Genomic DNA, 24,214 nt, shown 5'->3' with positions numbered 1-24,214 from the left:
ACTAGAATGTGTGGTCTAAATCTCCCAAAGTGACTTTGGACACTGGAGGATTTTCATCAAAACTTAAGGATCACTGCACGTAAAGATCAACTTCATCTTTTTTATAATAAATTATACATTTTACTTCATGAAAAGGAGTCAAGGATAGATAGAGGGTGACACTCAATGGTTATGGCAATTTAGAATATAACATTTAAAAGCTGATTTTCTCTTACTAATTATACCTATAAGCAAATGACAAAAGACTTGAGAGAAAAGCCTTAGACTTCTGCTAAAATTTCATTTCCCAAATATTAAATATATTTTATAGCTGTCATTATAAATAGTCAAATAGCTTAGCAACATAAATGCACAAAGAAAGAAATGGAGCTTTTAAGGAATAATCCTTTTAGTCAAATTTGTAGCAACAGCAGACAGATCCACATGATGTGGGAAAACAAATATTGGTCTTAGACTCAAAAGATCCATGTTGACTCTCAGCACTGGCAAGTCACTTCACTTTTCTGAGCCTAAATTTTTTTTTGTATCAGACACATCTCTTACCCTCTCTGTCTCTGTTTCTTCCCCTATAACTGCAAGATCTTGAGGTTGCTATTAATATCTCCCCCTACATGTGTTACAAGGGTTAGATGGAATAGTATAGTCAATGTCCTGTTACATAGTAAGTTTTCAATATCAGTATCATTTTCCAAAGGAAACAGTCAAAAAAATCCATTTTTCTTCCTTCCTAGCTGTGTAAAACTACCCAGTTTCTTAGTATTTCTTCCATTACTGACTTATACAAAAGATAAAATAAACTGACTCTTAGTTTCACCTCCAAACAAAGCTTAAACTAAATAGATTCTGCAAGCTCCCACTGTGAATAAGGCCCATGCCCCACTTCTTGATAGCATCATTTGGGGAGATGGTGCAAAATCTCAGAAAGGAGAGCTTTGTGTACGCCAAAAGGACTTAGTGCACGTGCACCAAGTGTCCAGCCTCCACAAACACCCCCGTGTTCTCCGTGTGACACATATAAGCAGACCCACTGGACTTGAAGGAACACAGTGAAGGGACAGTCAGCAGCCCTAACCAGAGTGGATCACCGTCCATAACCAAAAGAGCCTTCTTAAAGTTCTAGTGCTTATAAGACCCTGGAACCCTGGAGTCCGAGAAGATCCAAGATGTCATATTTGGTTTCCCAACAACCTGAAGAGTTGTATTTACAATGATTTAAAGAAAATAAATGCAGTGTTTCTTGCACACCTGAGTTAGAGGGCTAAGAGTCATGTATGTACATGAATAACATACCCAGGAGCACGCTGGTCAGCCCTACAGACAAAAGGCCTAGGAATTTCCTGAGGTGATGTGAAGAGGTAAAGTTATGTCTCTAAGTCTGGGAAGGCTACAGGGAGACAGAATTCTGAGACTTCTCTGGCCAAAGAGGGAAGAATCCAGAAAAGAACAGAGGGAATGGTGCATAAAAGAAGTTTCAGGCAGAAGAAACCAGTCAAGGGAAACTGAGCTAGTCTCCATATCCATATGCCTGACCACTTTGGATGAAGCCATGAAACAGTGACTTACAAGAAGATCTTAACCAAAGCCTCACACTTTATCTCTCAACTGAGCCCTGGAAATGGAGTCTTTGCCTTTCCCCACTATTCATGGCCTTCACTTTGTGTATTATACTGCCTTCATTCCTCCTGTTAAGGATCAATGCACTTGATAATGTAATTTACATTAAAGTGTTAAATGTCAGTGATATTGGAAAAATCAAGAAATGGATAAAGAAATCCACCTTGTAATGACATCAGAATATCAGTAAGAAATAAATGTGGCCACACTGGACCCCAGACAGAATCATCTATTCAACCTAGGAGTCTTACCTCCTCCTAGACCACTGTTTATCAATCCAATTAGTTTCTCTCCTTTAGAATAGCTTAGAATATTTGTTAAAATGCAAATCCCTGTTTCCTACCCTAGATATACTGAATAAGAATCTCTAAGGTGAAAGTCCAGAAATCAAAATCTTGAACAAGCTTTCCAAGTAATCCTTATGCACAATAAACTCGGAGGTTCTCTACCTGCCTCTCTTTTCTCACCCTCAGCACCTTGACCATATCTCTATGCAGCACGTTTGATTCTCCATCTGTGTCATCCACGTGACACATGTGGACTTCATTATGGAATAGATAGCAAGAAAGGGATCAGGTGGAAGGAGTAGAGGGTCTCGAGAAGGCAATATAAAAGAATCAGTATGAGGAAATCAAAACTGAAAAAATACATGTACCCCGATGTTCACTGCATCACTGTTTATTACAGCTAGGACATGGAAGCAACCTAGATGTCCGTCAACAGATGAATGGATAAAGAAGCTCTGGTACCTATAAACAACATATGAGCCATTAAAAGGAATGCATTTGGCATCACCGACTCAATGGACATGAGTTTGAGTAAACTCTGGGAGTTGGTGATGGACAGGGAGGCCTGGCATGCCGCAGTCCATGAGGTAGCAAAGGGTCAGACAAAACTGAGCAACTGAACTGAACTAAACTAACTCAGTTTTAATTAGGTGGATGAGCCTACAGCCTATTATACAGAGTGAAGTAAGTCAGAAAGAGAAAAATATCGTATATTAATACATATATAGGGAATCTAAAAAGATGGCATTGGTGAGCTTATTTGCAGGGCAGCAAAGGAGACACAGACACAGAGAACAGATTTATGGACATGGGGGAGTGGGGGAGGAAGGAGAGGGTGGGGCGAATGGAACACTATTCGTAACGTACGCTATTATGAATGTTGAACAGGCAAAACAATCTCAATAAATAGATATAAGATACAAGGCAAACATAGAGAAATGTTAGAGAAACATATAGCTGTTACCTTCTTACAGTCTCTGGAATATGAAGAAAATGGGGTCCTTCAGGCCAACCGAAGAGACTGAACCAGGTCTGAGCTGCATTTACAGTCTTCAGAAAGAAGTCATATGTTCTGGTTCCTTCTTTAGGAGAAAATAATCCCTTGTCTTTTGCCTCCTTTTTCATAGATCTGATGCCTTTCTTTGGCATCTCATATTTGCTTGATTTCAATGTTTCAGGTATTATTTCCATTCCTAAAATTCACATTTGTTTATATAAAAAGGATTACTTGACAATAAGGTAAAATAATCTGTCAGCTAGTCCTATCTGTATGTAGACAAATGGAGCTCATTCTACAAATTATTGTATGTTCTCAAAGAAACTCAGATCAATTTACTGTAGCTTAAAATTAAACATTATTTTCAAATGGCCAACAGAAATACTTTAAGAAGATATGTTTCAATAAAGAAAACTATTAAATTTTCTTCATGTCATAACAGTGTATTAAACATTCCTCAAAATGGAACCTTTCATTTTATATTACATATGTAAAACATTTAGACCATTCTTCAGTTTTACTTATTAGACAGAATTAAACCTTAGCTGAATAACTTATAAAAACAAAAAATTGGTTTCAGACTCAAAATGACTTCCTGTCCAAGGGAAGCACTTTGATAAAACATGTTCGAGCTAAAGAAATTTTCAAGAATATAAAATGATTTTATTATGTTTTGTTTTTCAAAAATATCTGCCAATGTAATCGTACAAGCACACACTCATTTCAAAACCTCTCAATATTTAATTTGGCTTGGTCCATTCAATTAAGGGAAAATTTTCAATATTATCCACATCCAGAGAAAGGAATATTTGAAAAGTTAATTTCAAATAACAATATCAAGTTCACATATTTATCTGTGTGCAATGTGTTCTTCCTAGGTGGCTCAGTGGTAAAGATCCTATCTGCAATGCAGGAGCCACAGAAGCTGCGGGTTCAATCCTTGGGTCGGGAAGATCCCCTGGAGGAGGGCATGGCAACCCACTCCAGTATTCTTACCTGGAAAATCCCATGGACAGAGGAGCCTAGTGGACTACAGTCATAGGGTCATAAAGAGTCAGACACGACTGAAGCGACTTAGCACACACATCTATTTCTAAGATAAGCAACATTGCTGCTGCTGCTGCTGCTGCTGCTGCTGCTGCTAAGTTGCTTCAGTCATGTCCGACTCTGTGCGACCCCATAGACGGCAGCCCACCAGGCTCCCCTGTCCCTGGGATTCTCCAGGCAAGAACACTGGAGTGGGTTGCCATTTTCTTCTCCAATGCATGAAAGTGAAAAGTGAAAGTGAAGCCGCTCAGTCATGGCTGACTCTTAGTGATCCCATGGACTGCAGCCTACCAGGCTCGTCAGTTCATGGGATTTCCCTGCCAAGAGTACTGGAGTGGGGTGCCATTGCCTTCTCCTAAGCAACATTGGACCCAGCTAATTAGGCAACAACCCCCTAGTTCAGCATTTTGTGAATTATGTACAAAGGGTACCTGTACAGACAGTCTCAGCAAATTCACAGGGGCTCTATCAGATATTTAACATTTTAGTTAAATACCACTATAACATCTGCTTCATATCATATAAACTACTACCCTAGGTTTTTCTACCAAACAATATAATAAATGGAACTGCTTGGTATAGCTTTTGGCTTAAGAGAAAAATCTTAAGATATTAAGTATATCATGAGCCAAAAACAGAGAATTTCTACTCTAAATCATTGGAAAGAGCACCCAAAGCAGAAAGTGAAAGTGTTAGTCACTTAGTCGTGTCTGACTCTTTGCTATCCCATGAACTGTAGCCTGCCAGGCTCCTCTGTCCATGGAATTCTCCTGGCAAGAATACTGGAGTGAGTAGCCATTTCCTCCTCCAGAGGATCTTCCCAACTCAGGCATCAAACCCAGGTTTCCTGCATTGCAGGAAGATTCTTTACTGTCTGGGCCACCAGGGAAGCCCTTCAAAGCAGATGATCCTCTCAAAACTAGTGACAAATTCAGCTTTCTTCATGGATTTCTCATTACTTGAAAAAAGTCTAAGTTTTGAATCAAATAATGTTAAACAGATAATGTTTTGGATTGGGCTAGAGAGGTACACTATGTATTTGCCACATACCGACAAACAATCTTCTCTTTGCAGGCTCTGGATCACTAAATTTACTAAGAGCAGTAGAGGGTAAGCCAGTTTCTCGACTGGCAAGCAGACTCTTAGTTTCAGCTTTCACAGAACTGGCATCCTTTTCTACAAATGACACATTGGATCAGAGTAGGTCAAATAAGCATTTGTGAATTCACTATCAAATTACTGAACCTGAATTTCATAATTATATATATAAGCATTATAGTAAATATGTATATATATATATACATATACACACATACATACAGTATAAAATAAAAAATCTAAGTTCCCATTACTCATGAATAAGATGTAAAATAAGAAAAGAGTGATATGAACTGAACTGAATGAGCCTTATTAATAAGGCAATTATTATGATACATCAAAGTTATTAGAGAATAAACAATGTTCAACTCTAGCATAGACAAGTATATATAGTCTTTTAAATGTTTCTACACCCAAATTTTTAGAATTATTATATATAGGGCTCAAAATCATATATAAAAAGAATGTCACTAAGGAAAATAATTTCTTTCTAGTTAATTTTCTAAAATGAAAGCATTGCTTGGTTATGATTCCATTTTGTACAGCTTTTGATCTCTATTCCAGTTAGAGCTGCTGTGCATACAGTAGACTTGGCCACCATGGTAATTCAAACAACCACAGGCAATGCTGAACAATAAAAGGAAGCAGATATAACCTACCACCAGATATCTACCTACCTACATATCTACTTATCTATCTACATATGCACATACATATATATGTGTATGTATATTATATAAGAATACAATATATATTATATAACAATAAAATATTTAATATAACACATATATTCAGAATGTTATTCCATCAGAGAAGCATGGCCTCTGCAATTAAAAAGATCTAACATGAAAGCTTGGCACCACAGCTCCCAAGCTAGTAAACCATAGGTACATTATACAAGTTCTCTGAAACATCTGTTTTTTATTCATAAAATGAAATCAAGGGCTCTGAACTCATGTGTTTGTTTTGAGGATTACTTTATAGGCAACAACACATAGAAATAATCTGGTATATACTAAGTTTCTCCCACCCTTTCAGTACAAAGCCAGTCAGAATTTGCCAGAGAAACTTTGCCCAGTAGGTATGCACATATCCACAATGCTAAGCCACTGCAGACTCCATAGAAGGAAGTCTTAGGAAATTCAATGGCAAGAATGATTCATTTTGACAGAATGACACTGCATTAGACAGTACCTTTTCAAGTCAACATCAAATGACAAAAGGTTCCTAGTGGGGTACAAACCCACATCTGGACACTTCAACTAAACTCAGTGATTCATATGATACTTTTTTATTTGGCACATTAAGTATAACAACTTAATAATTTTTATTACATATAAGTCATACTTCTTTACTTTTGGGTATACTTAGTATGTTTTAAGATTTCACCTTTACTGAACATATCATTCTCTAGAGCACAGTAGCTACATATGGAGGCTCTGACCTCTCATAAATTTGGTTAGAATTCCCTGAGCAATGTGCTCATCCTCCCTATGACTCATTTTTTTAATTAAGAAAATAAATTTATTGGATATGAACATTATCAAATTTTGGTCATCTATGACTCAGTTTCTCAATCTGCAAAGTGAGATTAATAAGAGTACTGAACCATGGCTGCTGGGAAGACTAAATGAAATAACAAATATAAGGCACTTAGCACAGAATGTCATATGCCTGGAAGGCACTAATATATGTTATAAATTACTACATGCATATTTCTGAAGATATTTTAGATTATTTAAGAATCATGATATCTTTCTATAGTAATATTTACCCAAATGGATATATTATTTAAAAAAATTATCATACAAATACAAAGACTCTATTTTTTTTCCTTCTAAAGAGATAGCAGTATTGTGTACAGTAATTCTCATCATTTGGGGAGGGGGCATTATGAAAAAAACAAAAAAGTGGTAAAGTAATAATAATAAGTTATAATGCCAATAATAATAAAATGACAACAACAATAATACATTCCAGTTATTTATAGTCTAGGAATCTTCACAAAAGCCTTTTTTTTTTTAATAAACACACTGCTAGTATCATGCTACTCCCCCATAAAGCACATTTTGTTTAATAACAGATGTTTAAGGATCTGGGTACTAAAGACAAAAGCATATGATAAAATGGTGAGGTGAGAACACAAAATAGAATTTCCACCCAGGTTCTGCAACTTTTCATCCTCTGTTCTTTCTACTACATTGTCTTATTTGATATCTCACACCCCATCCATCCAGTATAACAGAAGAATATAACATCAAAATTTGTCATAAAAATCTTTAAAATTCTGAAAATGTGTGCAAAATTTGTAATGCATATGTGCTGAGAAGGAACAATGAGAGCAGTAAGGAGAGACCCCAGGGTATGTGGAAGCCTAGAGAGAGTTTGATGAGGGGAGTGGGCTGGGTCAACAGTATAAACTGCTCTCCAGTAGTGCAGTGACAACAGTTTAATGGACCTAACTGCCTACTTTCCTCTGCTATTTGTCTCCCTCTCTGTGGAAAATAGAGTGGTTTATTGGATTGGTAAATAGGCAAGCATAGCTTGAATTCACTCTTTTTCCTCTTTGGGAACAAGCCTGTTCAATGAAGGGATACAATCTCCTCTTTACTCCCTATTGTCATCCTGCACACTCACCCAAAGTAGCTAAGAGGGAAGCAGAAGTTGAAGGGCAAGAGTGAGCAAAGTTAGTTAAGTAAGGTCCCTGGACAATGAGATTTAGATAAAGGAACAGCCTAAGGCAGGAAAGAGTCTTCTTTCCTTGGCTTTGTGATGGGAGAGATGGTGGGTAAGGCATGTTTGGAATTTGAAAAGTCAGTGTGTTCCTGCCGGATGGTCTCCAGTTCTTCTGAAAAGTCTCAGTCCCCCGAGAATGAGGCAGAACAGGATTGAATAGGTTTCACAGGAGTGGTAAACATCTGAAGCAAGTGGAGAAGATGAGAAAACTTGAAAACAGAAGGAACTGCAATTCAGCGCTGAAACTTAAGCCTTTAATAATCTACACAGAAAAAAATTTTCACACTATCCATTGTTCTCAATTTAACAGTTGAAAATGCTGGAGAGGGTGTGTAGAAAGAGACCTTCTACACTGTCAGTAGGAGTGTAAGTTGGTACAATCACTATGAAAAACAGTGTGGAGGTTCCTCAAAAATCTAAAATAGGATTACCATGTGATCTAGCAATTCTACTTCTGGGCATACATCCAGATGAAACTGTAATTCAAAAAGATATATGCACCCCTATGTTCATAGGGGCATTACTCACAATAGCCAAGACGTGGAAACAACCTAAATGTCCATCAACAGATGAGTGATAAAGGAGATATGGCATATATATATAAAATATATATATATATTCACTCACATATATATATATATATATACACACACATATACAATAGAGTGCTACTCAGCTATCAAAAATGAAATATCATTTCCAGCAACATGGATGGACCTAGAGATTATCATACTAAGTGAAGTAAGTGAGACAGAGAAAGACAAATACCATATAGTATCACTTATATGTGGAACCTAAAATATGGCACAAATGAACATATCTATAAAAAAGAAACAGATTCATAGACATGGAGAACAGACTTGTATTTGTCAGAGAGGAAGCAGGGAGGGAGAGGGTCAAACTGGGAGTTTGAGGTGTAAATGCAAACTATTACATTCAGAATGGAGAAACAACAGGGTCCTAATGTACAGCATATGGAACTATATTCAATATTCTCTGACAAACCTGAGTCATGAGTGTCTTAGTAGAAAAGAATATAAAAAATATATATGTATATGAGTTACTTTGCTATACAGCAGATATTGGCACAACACTGTAAATAAAATAACACTGTAAATCAACTATACTTCAATAAAAATAGAAATAATAGTCATTCTATTATGAAATTGGAATAAAAATCCAATTTATAACAACTTACCATTTTTTACAATAATTTTTTGCTCATCAAGATGAATTGCCATATATGAATAAATAGTAAGCATGCAGTTTTCTGCTGTTGCAGTAACTGGAAGTGAAAACCTAAAAGTGAAAATATCACATTTCAGTAAATTAAAATCTTCAGATGCAGTAAACACAATGAAAAAAAATTTAAACTATCCTGGATGTCTATAATAATCAAGACATGAATTAGTTATCATTTTTCTTTCCTTTTATCAATACTTTGGTTTTCTTAACTACCTATTGTATCTAGCTTAATGGTGTAAGAATATTTACTTTTAAAGCTTTTAGCAGAGATGGTAAATTTCACTGTCAATGTGCTCTAAAACACAGCTTGTAATTACGCAGGTTCACAAACAGATTCAGGAAATTTTAGAGTTGAAGGAGCCTCAGAGTTAATCTACTCACCTTCTTTCATAGAATCTGTGACAAATGGTATCCCGCTTCAGAGGACCAGCATGACACTCATGACTCAGAAACAACCCATTTCATATCTAGAGAACTGTAATCTCACAAATTCTATTTCAGGGCAACACAAAATCATATCTACAACCTACAATCTCTATTACATTCCTTCAAATATTTAAATACAGTTCACTATATCTTCTTTAATCTCTCTTTTCCATATTAAAACATTTAGAATGTTCAAGGGTTCGTTCAACTCCAAGGCCTTTAAATATTTCACATACCACCTAACCTCTTTAGACACTCTTTTGTTTTGTGTTTATCCTTTAAATGTGTCTGAGAATTGAAAGTAATATTGTAAAAGCTGTTCAACCAGTATAAAGTAATATAACCTTCCACAATCTGCATACTCTCTTTTATGAAAGCATTGTGAAATTGTCATTTTCACCAGTCACAAAACACTCTTAGATGATACTGGGCCTAACTTAGGTGACAACTCTATCCTTGTGCAACTGATTTTTTAATATAAATACTATATTTTATATCTATATCATTGTAATACCACCTTATTGGTTTCACTTCTGTGTTATAGCATATCAAGATAATTTTACTCTTGAATCAGCTATCAAACTAGCTCTTCTATCTAGCTTATTATGGTCACTGGCCAAAGTAAAACAATAAAATCTCATTTTATAATCTAAGTTAAATATAGAATGCAAGTGAAATATAGAATAGAATGAGACTAATAAAAATCTGTAGCTGAGATATAATGAGTTGTCAAGGGACATTAAAATAAACATGTTATATGTAATTAAATTGATTTTTGCCTCAGCTCTGCATAAGATATCTTCCCATAAGAAATGCATTGTTTTTACCTTTACTAATTAGTGTGTATTAAAATATTATGCAGAATATACAGATTCAACATTGTCTTGTTTAACCAACCCTAGTCATTCCCTTGCCTCATCCTAAACACATGCATTAGGTTGTCCTCTTCAGGATTAGGTTATATTTTTATATGTAACTTTTTCCACATGATTTCCCTCTTAAAATGAAACTTTAAATTCCTTGATAGCATGAATCATTACTTCTACATACTATGCATTTATGCCAAGTATAGCAACCAATCAAAACTCCATTAACTGACCAACTATGTTTAAGGATATTTTTCAGATTAAATAATATAGTTTATCAACAGACAACATCATCATTGCTATCTTAGAACCAAAAATGTTAATTTTGTTTTAACAGTGATTATAGAAGGAGAAAAAAAAAAAAGGAAAGAAAAAAAGATGACTCTAGCAAATCCTGTGGGTGCTCTGTCCTTAAGTTCTTATCCCCCAGGAAGTAGTTCTTTGTGCTGGACTCCATCCTCTGGGTGGGCATGGTGGGGTAACGGTTACCTTCTTCAGAGAATTACAACTGGAGCTACTGGAGCTACTGAAAGTTACAGCTGCCTTAGGAGCTTATGGTCCTCAGAGTAACCCTGCAGCCCATGCCTGTATGGTGTGGGAGTTTGACAGTCCAACAATCTTGCTTCAAATAGCACAAAAACTGTACAGTGGTAACCTCATCTGCAAAGAACTCCAGGGATCAAAGTGAGGTTGGGACTTAATTTTCATATTTATTTTGGATGACTGATTCCTGGTTCTGCTTCTCTTACCTCCTTACTTTCTTTTTTCTGGGATTTCTTCCCTAATAAATAACATATCCATGAGGCCTCATCTAAAAGCTTGCGGACAACACTACCCAAGACAATTAACCAAACGAACAAACAAAAGAAGCACTATCACTTGAAATACTTATGAAATGGTACAAAACTAAGGAAAATATATTTTGAAATAAAATTTCACTATGAGAATGAAGTGTGAATAAATATCAATTGTTTTTCTCTTATAAAACTAGTTTGTCAGAGATAATAAGATATGATTTCAGATGTTCCTTAAAGAATAATCAACATATACAAAATTCATTTGACCACATTCTTCTTGGAGCATGCAATACAGAAACTGGACAAGTTATACAGTATGGGAATATGGACACTTTATACATTGATATTATTAAAAATTCATTTAAACAGAAAAAAGGACTTTCAGTTGGTAATACTAACACATTATATTAAAAATATTTCTGAGAAAATTGGGTACTTCATGGCAATTTATCAAAGAAGAATGGTGTTATTTATGGATTCTCTATGCCAATCCACACAGACAGGAACTATGTGTGGTAAAGGATTTACTCTAAAAATACTCAATATTATAGTAACAGTGAAATGAAAAGGGACCCTGACATTATGGATTTCAATTCTATTCTGGGATTTAAATTGACAATTTCAGGCATGAGTGAAATAGAACAGTTCTACTAGACCAAAACTGGGATGGACATTCCTGGTAACAACAGAGTTGATACGATGCAGATGTTGACGAACATTGTGGAAATGTGGCAGCTACTGTGCTGAACATCTAACATGCATTGTTTAATTTACCTAAATCCTCTCAACAGTCCCAGAGGATATGTACTATTAATTTTCTCAGCCTTTGGTTAAAATAGCAAAGTCCAGAAACAGTCAATAATTGTTTAAGTTCACCCTATGAGAAAAGAGAGGGTCCAAGTTCAAATTCGATCTGCCTGAAACAAAGCTCTGATATCAGCCACTGCATAGGAATGGTTAGCTTCCAGATCTGTCTTGCACAGATGCTCAAAGCTGGGAAGTCTGCATAAAATCACATCATCACAAATGTTTTTCAATAGTTTTTATCAATTATGTCATTAAAAACCACACACTATAATAGTTCTAGCTATTCTAATAATGTTAAATTACGTAAGTCCTTATTAAAAAACTGGTTTAAATAAGAGTCTTTTTTAAAAGCTATAAATATTTTCCTGGGTTCTCAGGAAGAAATATTTGAATTCACATGTACTTCTAAGTAAACCATAACCAGCATTTATAAAACTGATGTAAACAAATTCTCCTGTTGGACACATGCAAATTCTAGAGTTGGAAATTCTGTAGCTGTATACAGAAACAAAAGTTACTTCTGTACCCTAAGGGACAATGCAAAATATGTTAAGAAAAACTTAAGTCACTCTTTTAAACAGAATTTTTATGGACAAACTACTGATATTTTACTGTGATAAATCAAACAGTAAATACCATAATGTACAGAAAGTCATGTATGGAGTGCACATTTTTTTTCTCTGTTATTTCAGGTTCATCTGATAATTCTCATTAATGATTTATTTCCTCTGTTTCCAATTATGCACTTTAAATTCTTCTAAACTTACAGAAGAACTTACACGTGTATATACCCTATACCTAGTTCATCAATTACCGTTTTGCTACATTTATCTCTCTTTCCTTTTTATTTGCAATCAATTTTCTTAAAAAGTATGTGTACACAAATTTACCTTTAAATATTGGCATATAACCCCTAAGAACAAGAGCATTCTTTCATATAATCACAATTCTGTCATTATTGCCATTAACTTTGACATTAGTACAAGAATATTATCTACTTTATAGTCCTTATTCAAGAGTCCCAATAATGCCAGGGTCCAAAATGGGATCAGTCATTGAAATTTGTCTCTTTTATTCCAGGACAATCCCCGAGCCTTGTTTGATCCTTCCTTCACGGCACTGACATTTTAAAGAGTCAAGCTGTCTGAATTGCTCTGACTTTCCTCTTGTGACTGGAAAAGATTTAAACATTTGTAGCAAGAAATCCTTATGTGTTGTGGCATGCTTCCAGTTTAATTGCATCAGAAAGCACAGAAGATTAGTATTCCTCATTATTTGTGATGCTGAATATGGTCATTTGATACGGTGTTGCCCATCAGATGTCATTATTTTTTATAGCAGTATTTCTAAAAATATAATTTACATATAATTATATATGGAAGAAGCACAAGCTGGAATCAAGATTGCTGGGAGAAATATCAATAACCTCAGATATGCAGATGACACCACCCTTATGGCAGAAAGTGAAGAGGAACTAAAAAGCCTCTTGATGAAAGTGAAAGAGGAGAATGAAAAAGTTGGCTTAAAGCTCAACATTCAGAAAACTAAGATCATGGCATTCGGTCCCAATACTTCATGGGAAATAGATGGGAAACAGTGGAAACAGTGTCAGACTTAATTTTTTCACTACAAATGGTTATTGCAGCCATGAAATTAAAAGACACTTACTCCTTGGAAGGAAAGTTACGACCAACCTAGACAGCATATTAAAAAGCAGAGACATTACTTTTCCACTAGTCAAGGCTATGGTTTTTCCAGTGGTCATGTATGGACTTGAGAGTTGGACTGTGAAGAAAGCTGAGCACCAAAGAATTGATGCTTTTGAACTGTAATGTTGGAGAAGAGTCTTGAGAGTCCCTTGGACTGCAAGGAGATCCAACCAGTCCATTCTGAAGGAGATCAGCCCTGGGATTTCTTTGGAAGGAATGATGCTAAAGCTGAAACTCCAGTACTTTGGCCACCTCATGCGAAGAGTTGACTCATTGGAAAAGACTCTGATGCTGGGAGGGACTGGGGGCAGGAGGAGAAGGGGACGACAGAGGATGGACAACAGATGGCTGGATGGCATCATGGACTCGATGGACGTGAGTCTGAGTGAACTCCGGGAGTTGGTGATGGATAGGGAGGCCTGGCGTGCTGCGATTCATGGGGTTGCAAAGAGTCGGACACGATTGAGCGACTGAAGTGAACTGAACTGATATATATATAATTTACATATAATAAAATCCATAGTTTTAAGATGTGTAGTGCAGTAGTTTTTAATATATTTAGAGAGTTGTATAATATCACCACTACCTAACTTTAAAATATTTTCATCATCCATGAATAAAACTCATATACATTAGCATTCATTCCCCATTTGCCCCTTCTCTTAGATCCTAGAAGTCACTAATCTACTTTCTGTCTCCATGGATTTGCCCATCCTGAATGTTAAATAAATAATTAAAATAATTACTTGTAATTAAAAGTAGTAATTGGTGGATGAGATGTTGAGACCATGTGGACATCTTATCCTCATCAACCTTTCATCCAAAATATATATACTCTCTCTGGGTTGTGTAAAGCCTTCTGGAAGGGCTCCTCCAAGGAGATAGGTCAGTGGCTCAAAAGGCTGACAACCACTGAGCCAGGTCTCAAAACTGCACTGTGCATGAGAGTTTGTGAAGAATTAGTCTTGATTTTTCAAATGTTCAGTAGAATTCTGCAATGAAACCATCTGGGACTGGACTTTTCTTTGTGGGAAGATTTTTAAATAACTATTCAACTTTTGATAAGAATCCGTAGAGGTTAAAGCGTCTGCCTGCAATGTGGGAGACCTGGGTTCGATCCCTGAGTCAGGAAGATCCCCTGGAGAAGGAAATGGCAACCCACTCCAGTATTCTTGCCTGGAGAATCCCATGGACAGAGGAGCTTGGTGGTCTACAGTCCACGGGGCGCAAAGAGTCAGACACGATTGAGCGACTTTACTTCACTTCATAAAATGTTCTGATTTTCTATTTCTTCTACAGTATGGATAGTCTTCGTCTTTCTAGGAAATTGTCAGTTTCATCTAAATCATCTAATTTTTTAGAATACAGATTAAGTATTCCTTTCTTTCTACTTTATTTGAGTTTAAGTTGCTCCTCTTTTTCTAGTTTCTTTCAGTTGTGCAAGGTGGAAGGTTAGACTATTATATGAAATCTTTCACAGTATTTAATATAGGTATTTAAAACTATAAATTTCCCTCTAAGTATTACTTTAGCTGTATCCCATAAATTTTGATTTATGTTTTCATTTTCTCTTATCTCAGAATACTTCTTAACTTTCCTTTTGATTTGTTCTTTGACTCTGGTTTATTTAGGAGTATGTAGTTAAATTCTCTCACATTTGTGAAATTCCCACATCTCCTTCTGCTGTGTTTTAAATTTCATTTCATTGTGATGGAGTTCATATTTTGTATGATTTCAATCATGTTTAAAAATATTGAGACCATGGACTTCCCTGGTGGTCTAGTGTTTAAGAATCTGCCTGCCAGTGCAGAGGACATGGGTTTGATCTCTGGTCCAGGAAGATCCCACATGCCGCAGGACAATTAAGCCAGTGTACCATAACCACTGAGCCCACATTCTAGAAACCTCGAGCTGCAACTACTGAGCCCATGAGCTGGAATTACTGAAGGCCAAACATCTTAGAGCCTGTGCTCTGCAACAAAAGAAGCCACCACAATAAGAAGCCCTGTGCTCCACAACTAGAGATTAGCCCCTGCTTGCTGCAACTAGAGAAAGCCCATGCAAAAGCAACAAAGACCCAGTGCAGCCAAAACCAAATAAAACAAAATAATAAAAAAAAAAAAAAACCTTGAGACTTGTTCTATAGTCTAGCATTTAACCTATCCTAGAGAATATTACATATGCACTTGAAATAAAGTGTGTTTTCTGCTGCTGTTAAGTGGTGATGCTCTAAAGATGTCTATTAAGACCACTTGTTGATAGTGTTTTTCAAGTCCTTAATATCCTCACAGATTTTTTTGTCTAGATGTTTTCTCCGTTATTGACACTGGGGTCTTGAAATCGCCAACAATTATTTCCAAATTATTTATTTCTCCTTTCAAATCTATTTGTTTCATAGACTTCAAGGATCACTTGTTAGGTATTTATATGTTTATAATTTTTATATGGTCCTGATGGATTGAGAATTTATAATTATCATTATAAAATCCTCATCTTTTTCTTTAGCAATCGTTTTCAGTCTATTTTTAAAATATTAGTATAACCATTCCAATTCTCTAATAGTTGTGAATTGCAGGGTATAACTTTTTCCATTCTTTTAATTTCAACCTTATCATATCTTTAAATCTATATAGTTGTAGTTTTTTTGTTTCTAAATTAAGCCTGACAATTTATGTCTTTTGATTAGACTGCTTAATACATTCACATAGAGTTATTATCAATATTTTGGGGTTTATATCTATTTTGTTTTCTGTATGATTTATACATGTTTTCTTTTGTGTCTTCTTTATTGCCTTATTCTACATTAAGTGGATTCTTTCTAGTATACCATGTTAATTCCTCAAAGATATTTAACTGCATTTTAAGTTATTTTCTTATTGATTGCTTTCAGGATTATAATATGCATCTTAACTTAGCATCTACTCCAGATCTAAACTAATTCAATTCCACTATATTATGAAATGTTGCTGTAATATAGCTCTATTCCTTTTCTTTATTGTCACATAGAATTACATCTTTATGTGTTACAAATCCAAGAATCTCGTGCTATAATTGTTGTTTTTTATAATCTTATGTCTTCTAAAGATGTTGAGAAGAAAGGAAAAATTGATTTATATAGTTTTTTTATGTTAGATTTCATTAACATTAGGTTTCTTGTTCTCATCTTTTCCTCTTGTGGACTCAATTTACTATACAGTGTCATATCCTTTTTCCAATATAGCTTTATTTCTACTGCCCTGCTTTGTAATGTTACTTACAAAATATCTCTATATTGCTATTAGTTCAACTATACCACATTATATTGTTTTGTACAAGTGTTTTTAAGAATCAATTAAGAGAATAAATATATTGCAGTACAGTCATAAAGTTCCAGAGTTGTGATTGATATATTTTTTTGGAATATCAACTGACTCAAGTTTCAGGATCATAAAGGAATTCTCATTTACTTTCATTTCAATATTCCTATGATGCTGTTTTGGACTTATCTTTATTTTCTGTTACTAAAAAAGGATGCCTCCGAATACTATAAGTTTAAGAACAAGACATTCCTATAGTGTCACTGGATTCATTTGATTTTTACTACATCTATAAGTATTATAAAAATGTCTCTAAATATTACACTGAAATGAAACTGCCACTATTCATAATTTTTCATCTATGATACTGGCATCTTTATAAAATCAGCCTAATACATCAGTCTCCTTTAATCTAATCTACATATACAGTACATGTGTCCATGCATACACAAAGGCATACACACATACCACATACTATATACCTTTCCTCATACCCAAACAGCCATTATTGTCTTAGTCCCATTTGATTATTTTCAACACCTCTGGATTCTAGGAGGGAAGTCACTGCAAGCTGAAACATGTAAAACCAACAACAACAACAAAAGTAAGATGCAGATTATATTTTTACAAATTACAATTTTTATATTGAATTGCATGGTGACCACGTCAATTCATTATATAAGGTGTGGGAAGTATGATCATTCATCTCTCGAGTTGTTAGCTGGTGGATAATTAAAACTCTAATTACATATCTCTAAATCTGTCCCAATCAATAGTGAAGAAAAGAGACTCTTATGCTTGTCATCCCAAATCATTCTAGAAATGAAACACTGAAGTTCCATGTTAAATCTCTGTGATAAATTTCCTAGTAATTATAGTACTTTATCACTTTCCAGCAGCATATGAAGTACTGTGATGGTCTGTCAACAATATGTCAAACACCATGAGAAATATTATGATATAATTTATATACTTCTCATCTTAACTAAGGATCTGCTCCTATATACACACTATTTAAAGGCAGATCTTACACTCTAAAAACAGCCCTACTGAACATGTTTTTAATTCACAAAGAGATGAGCAGAGCAAGAAGGGACAGGGTGTGGGTTTTGGAAGCACATGTTTTCAGTCTTGGTTGTCTGTCCAAATCTTTCTCTACACGGCAGCTGCTGCTAAGTCGCTTCAGTCGTGTCCGACTCTGTGCGACCCCATAGATGGCAGCCTACCAGGCTCCCCTGTCCCTGGGATTCTCCAGGCAAGAACACTGGAGTGGGTTGCCATTTCCTTCTCCAATGCATGAAAGTGAAAAGTGAAAGAGAAGTCTCTCAGTCGTGTCTGACTCCTCTCAACCCCATAGACTGCAGCCTACCAGGCTCCTCCGTCCATGGGATTTTCCAGGCATGAGACAAGGCAGCGAGAAAACTACAAAATACAGTACTGTAAAGTAATTAGCCTCCAACTAAAATAAATAAATTTATATTTGAAAAAAAAATAACATGTTGGAAAAACTAGCAGTGGCTATGAAGGGTTAAAGGAGAGTTTACAGTTAATGCTGCTTTGGGTCAATGATCTAGATTCCTATTTATAGAACTGAATAAACTGAGAAGGAGAAGAAAATATCTGGGTCAGCCCTTTGAAAATTCTTGTCATTTTTAAAACTCACTACTGCCAACATCATCATCAAAAATGCGTGCTTATTGATATTCATACAGTATTTAAATGAAGACTTCTAAAGGATGGACTCACTTTGGATGATCATATTTGCTTTAGCAGAATTGGTTACACAAAAGAAAGATCTTTGAACAACCTTTCCAAACTGGCTTATCCATACCTATTCACAATGTTTCTCAATTCCATAATTGCTAGCAAAATAATTCACATGTAACCTCCCTTACACACAAAGAAAAGGTTGATGTGTTATTTAAATATCTAATGCTTACTACAGGTAGCACTTTTATGTTAGGTTAACTGGACTTCATCTGTTGCTGTAATGTATATTTATAACTGTCTAGGTCATTCATGATGTTGGCAGACAGAAGAATCTACCATACCTGATGACATGATATGTCATTTTGTTAATCAGTGATAAATTTACAGAATTATGAGTAATTTATTTTTAATCAATCAAAATATACTGAAAAGATTCCTGATGATCATGTGATGTGATTCTCAATATTTGTTTTTCCATATCCTTTCTTAATGGAAGGAGAAAAAAGTAAAGTTATAGCTACTCTTCTGGGTATTGCAATAATCCACAATATATGTTATCTGCAGTCCATCAAGTCACTGCTATTTATAAGCATTAATGATTCTAGCAAATATGTGCTATAAACCAATTTAGTGAACTAAAAGAGATTTTAGGTTTGACCTAAATGTGCATAAATCCACAGAGGTATGTTTCACATATAACTGTATTCCATTGATTTGTATCACAGTAGACTGAGGGACTTCACTTTCACTTTTCACTTTCATGCATTGGAGAAGGAATGGCAACGCACTCCAGTGTTCTTGCCTGGAGAATCCCAGGGACGGGGGAGCCCAGTGGGCTGCCGTCTATGGGGTCACAAAGAGTCGGACACGACTGAAGTGACTTAGCAGCAGCAGCAGAATGAGATAAGGGCAGAGAATTCTCCTTTAGATATGTAAGAGCTCTACAAATATTTATCAAGTCTATAAATATATGTCCATTCAGCAAAATTTTAAATATATATCAATTCTTTTTACAAGAGCCATCTCATTTTTAGTCTGTCCAATAATGTGGAAATAATCTCATAATTGATATAAACCATTTTGGAAATCTTAAATCTCTCTTTAGGGCCTATTTTTACAATTCAAGATCATTAACTTTGGTATATATATATATATTATGTTTAATTTTTAATCTAGGGTTCTTATGGGAAAATACTATAGATGTTAATACAATTTAAAATAGGGTTTCCAGGAAAGAATTATGGCAAAAAGGAAATTTGTCAGCAGTGAAATATGTTTGAAAAAATTAAACACATATATTTACATTGGACATATTTCAGTTATACATATATACTATTAATGTATAAACCATGTCTACATTCACAAAAGTATGTAAATTTATTACATTCCAAAAATACACAGGATAAATTTTAAACTTTAACCAGAAAGAAATACAGATTACTTTAACCTAGTAATGTAACCCCTTAAAAACAAAACTGCTAAAAAGGTGGCTGCTCTATAATGTGAGTATTGCAACAATACCTAATAAAACTGAGTTGAGAAATTATTTCTAAGTTGGGTGAACCATCAGATATTTTGCTACTTACATGCATATATAATTAACGGTTAATTCCAAAACACTTAGAGCTGAAGCTCCAGCTATTAGATATGTTATGTAGGTCAACATTTGCAACCTGATGGAACCAAACTCCCTCCATGATGACATGAACTCATATAAAACTATAAGCTCATTTTCATTAAGCAATTCCTAAACTACTATAGTGCACTTTCTTTAGAAGATAGCCATGACCTGGCTAAAAAATAGAGCAGGTCATTTTTCAGGATATTTTCACTGTAGCTCTTAGAATATTTCGGGATATATAAATACATATATATATATATATAGATAGATAGATATAGATATAGATGTACACATACATATATACACACACATATGTACATATTGTATACACACATATACAGTTTTTTTAAATGAACCTAACAGAAAAGATATCAGTGCAAAGATATCACTGATCAGTGATCAGTACAAAGAAATACAGGAAAACAATAGAATGGGAAAGACTAGAGACCAAGAAAATTAGAGATATCAAGGGAACATTTCATGCAAAGATGGGCTCAGTAAAGGACAGAAATGGTATGGACTCAACAGAAGAAGAAGATATTAAGAAGAGCTGGCAAGAATACAAAGAAGAAATGTACAAAAATGATCTTCACAACCCAGATAATCACAAAGGTGTGATTACTCACCTAGAGCCAGAAATCCTGGAATGTGAAGTCAAGTGGGCCTTGGGAAGCATCGCAACGAACAAAGCTAGTGGAGGTGATGGAATTCCAGTTGAACTATCTCAAATGCTAAAAGATGGTGCTGTGAAAGTGCCGCACTCAATATGCCAGCAAATTTGGAAAAATCAGCAGTGGCCACAGGACTGGAAAAGGTCAGTTTTCATTCTAATCCCAAAGAAAGGCAATGCCAAAGAATACTCAAACTACCACACAATTGCACTCATCGCACACACTAGTAAAGTAATGCTCAAAATTCTCCAAGCCAGGCTTCAGCAATACGTGAACTGTGAACTTCCTGATGTTCAAGCTGGTTTTAGAAAAGGCAGAGGAACCAGAGATCAAATGGCCAACATCCGCTGGATCATTGAAAAGCAAGAGAGTTCCAGAAAAACAACTATTTCTGCTTTATTGACTATGGCAAAGCTTTTAACTGTGTGGATCACAAAAAACTGTGGAAAATTCTGAAAGAGATGGGAATGCCAGACCTCCTGACATGCCTCTTGAGAAACCTTTTTGCAGGTCAGGAAGCAACAGTCAGAACTGGACATGGAACAACAGACTGGTTCCAAATAGAGAAAGGAGTACGTCAAGGCTGTATATTGTCACCCTGCTTATTTAACTTCTATGCAGAGTTCATCATGAGAAACACTGGGCTGGAGGAAGCACAAGCTAGAATCAAGATTGCCAGGAGAAATATCAATAACCTCAGATATGCAGATGATACCACCCTTATGACAGAAAGTGAAGAATAACTAAAGAGCTTCTTGATGAAAGTGAAAGAGGAGAGTGAAAAAGTTGGCTTAAAGCTCAACATTCAGAAAACTAAGATCATGGCATCTAGTCCCATCACTTCATGGCAAATAGATGGAGAAACAGTGGAAACAGTGAAAGACTTTATTTTGGGGTTTCCAAAGTCACTGCAGATGCTGATTGCAGCCATGAAATTAAAAGATTCTTACTCTTTGGAAGAAAAGTTATGACCAACCTACTACTGCTGCTAAGTCACTTCAGTCGTGTCCAACTCTTAGTGACCCCATGTGCCGGGAGCCAGCATGAGGAACTCCACCCATGGCAAAGGTCATGAGGAAGGAGGCTTTGGCATATGCAAAGGCAGGATCGAGCCTCAGGAAACCTCCTGTTCCCAAGCATCTACCCCCAAAACCAGAGTCTGCCTACTTTACTGCTTTATGCTCTCACTTATACCTCTGACTCAACCTACAGCTCCAGTTAATAAAAATTTCTGGGCGTGACAAGGGTGTCTCAGGTCCAACCTCTAGGCTGGCAGACTAGCTTGTGTGACAGGATTATCCACACTCTTGCCACATGATTGTTTACAACCTCTCAACCATAAATAGCACAGAGAGTTTGGAGTATTTTGAAAGTCTTAGTTAGCATTGGGTTTTTCTAAAAGATAAAAATCATGTTGGTGTTTAATCCATTTTGAGTTTATTTCTGTGTGTGGTGTTAGAAAGTGATCTAGTTTCATTCTTTTACAAGTGTTGACCAGTTTTCCCAGCACCACTTGTTAAAGAGATTGTCTTTACTCCATTGTATATTCTTGCCTCCTTTGTCAAAGATAAGGTGTCCATATGTGTGCGGATTTATCTCTGGGCTTTCTATTTTGTTCCATTGATCTATATTTCTGTCTTTGTGCCAGTACCATACTGTTTTGATGACTGTGGCTTTGTAGTAGAGCCTGAAGTCAGGCAAGTTGATTCCTCCAGTTCCATTCTTCTTTCTCAAGATTGCTTTGGCTATTGGAGGTTTTTTGTATTTCCATACAAATCTTGAAATTATTTGTTTTAGTTCTGTGAAAAATATCGCTGGTAGCTTGATAGGAATTGCATTGAATCTGTAGATTGCTTTGGGTAGTATACTCATTTTCACTATACTGATTCTTCTGATCCATGAAATGTAAGAACAGAAACTATAAAACTCTTAGAGGAGAACATAAGCAAAACACTCTCTGACATAAATCACAGCAGGATTCTCTATGATCCAACCCCCAGAATTCTGGAAATAAAAGCAAAAATAAACAAATGGGATCTAATTAAAATTAAAAGCTTCTGCACAACAAAGGAAAATATAAGCAAGGTGAAAAGACAGCCTTCTGAATGGGAGAAAATAATAGCAAATGAAGCAACTGACAAACAACTAATCTCAAAAATATACAAGCAACTTATGCAGCTCAATTCCAGAAAAATAATTGACCCAATCAAAAAATGGGCCAAACAACTAAATAGACATTTCTCCAAAGAAGACATATGGATGGCTAACAAACACATGAAAAGATGCTCAACATCACTCATTATCAGAGAAATGCAAATCCAAACCACAATGAGGTACCACTTCACACCAGTCAGAATGGCTGCGATCCAAAAGTCTGCAAGCAATAAATGCTGGAGAGGGTGTGGAGAAAAGGGAACGCTCCTACACTGTTGGTGGGATTGCAAACTAGTACAGCCACTATGGAGAACAGTGTGGAGATTCCTTTAAAAATTGCAAACAGAACTGCCTTACGACCCAGCAATCCCACTGCTGGGCATACACACCGAGGAAACCAGAATGGAAAGAGCCACATGTACCCCAATGTTCATCGCACCACTGTTTATAATAGCCAGGACATGGAAACAACCTAGATGTCCATCAGCAGATGAATGGATGAGAAAGCTGTGGTACATATACACAATGGAGTATTACTCAGCCATTAAAAAGAATACATTTGAATCAGTTCTAAGGAGATGGATGAAACTGGAGCCGATTATACAGAGTGAAGTAAGCCAGAAAGAAAAACACCAATACAGTATACTAACACATATATATGGAATTTAGAAAGATGGCAATGATGACCCTGTATGCAAGACAGCAAAAGAGACACAGATGTGCAGAGCGTACTTTTGGACTCAGAGGGAGAGGGAGAGGGTGGGATGATTTGGGAGAATGGCATTAAAACGTGTATACTATCATGTAAGAAACGAATCGCCAGTCTATGTCCGATGCAGGATACAGGATGCTTGGGGCTGGTGCATGGGGATGACCCAGAGAGACGTAATGGGGAGGGAGGTGGGAGGGGGGCTCATGTTTGGGAACATATGTACACTCATGGTGGATTCATGTCAATGTATGGCAAAACCAACACAGTATTGTAAAGTAAAACAAAGTAAAAATAAAAATTAAATTAAAAAATCATGTTGGTGAAGGGTTTTTCATTTATTGGGCCAACGTTTTCTGCTAAAAATCCTGCCCTTATACATGTTTATGAATATATAACCAGCATATAGAAGAAATAAGTATTA

At 35.8% G+C, this 24,214-nt stretch overlaps 1 protein-coding gene across 1 annotated transcript in view; it reads right to left on the bottom strand.

Annotated features, from left to right (window-relative positions):
• Positions 1-24,214, bottom strand: part of CFAP47 (cilia and flagella associated protein 47) — a 507,991-nt gene that overhangs the window by 333,803 nt on the left and 149,974 nt on the right. The window contains exons 27-29 of the mRNA XM_042241764.2: positions 8,978-9,078; positions 4,996-5,121; positions 2,866-3,094 (exon numbers count right to left, since the gene is read on the bottom strand). Of these exons, the coding sequence (XP_042097698.1) occupies positions 2,866-3,094; positions 4,996-5,121; positions 8,978-9,078 (456 nt within the window). The remainder of the gene's footprint in view (positions 1-2,865; positions 3,095-4,995; positions 5,122-8,977; positions 9,079-24,214) is intronic.

This window comes from Ovis aries, chromosome X (assembly GCF_016772045.2).
Source record: "Ovis aries strain OAR_USU_Benz2616 breed Rambouillet chromosome X, ARS-UI_Ramb_v3.0, whole genome shotgun sequence".
Classification (NCBI taxonomy): Eukaryota; Metazoa; Chordata; class Mammalia; order Artiodactyla; family Bovidae; genus Ovis; species Ovis aries.
This window is presented reverse-complemented; position numbering and strand designations above follow the sequence as displayed.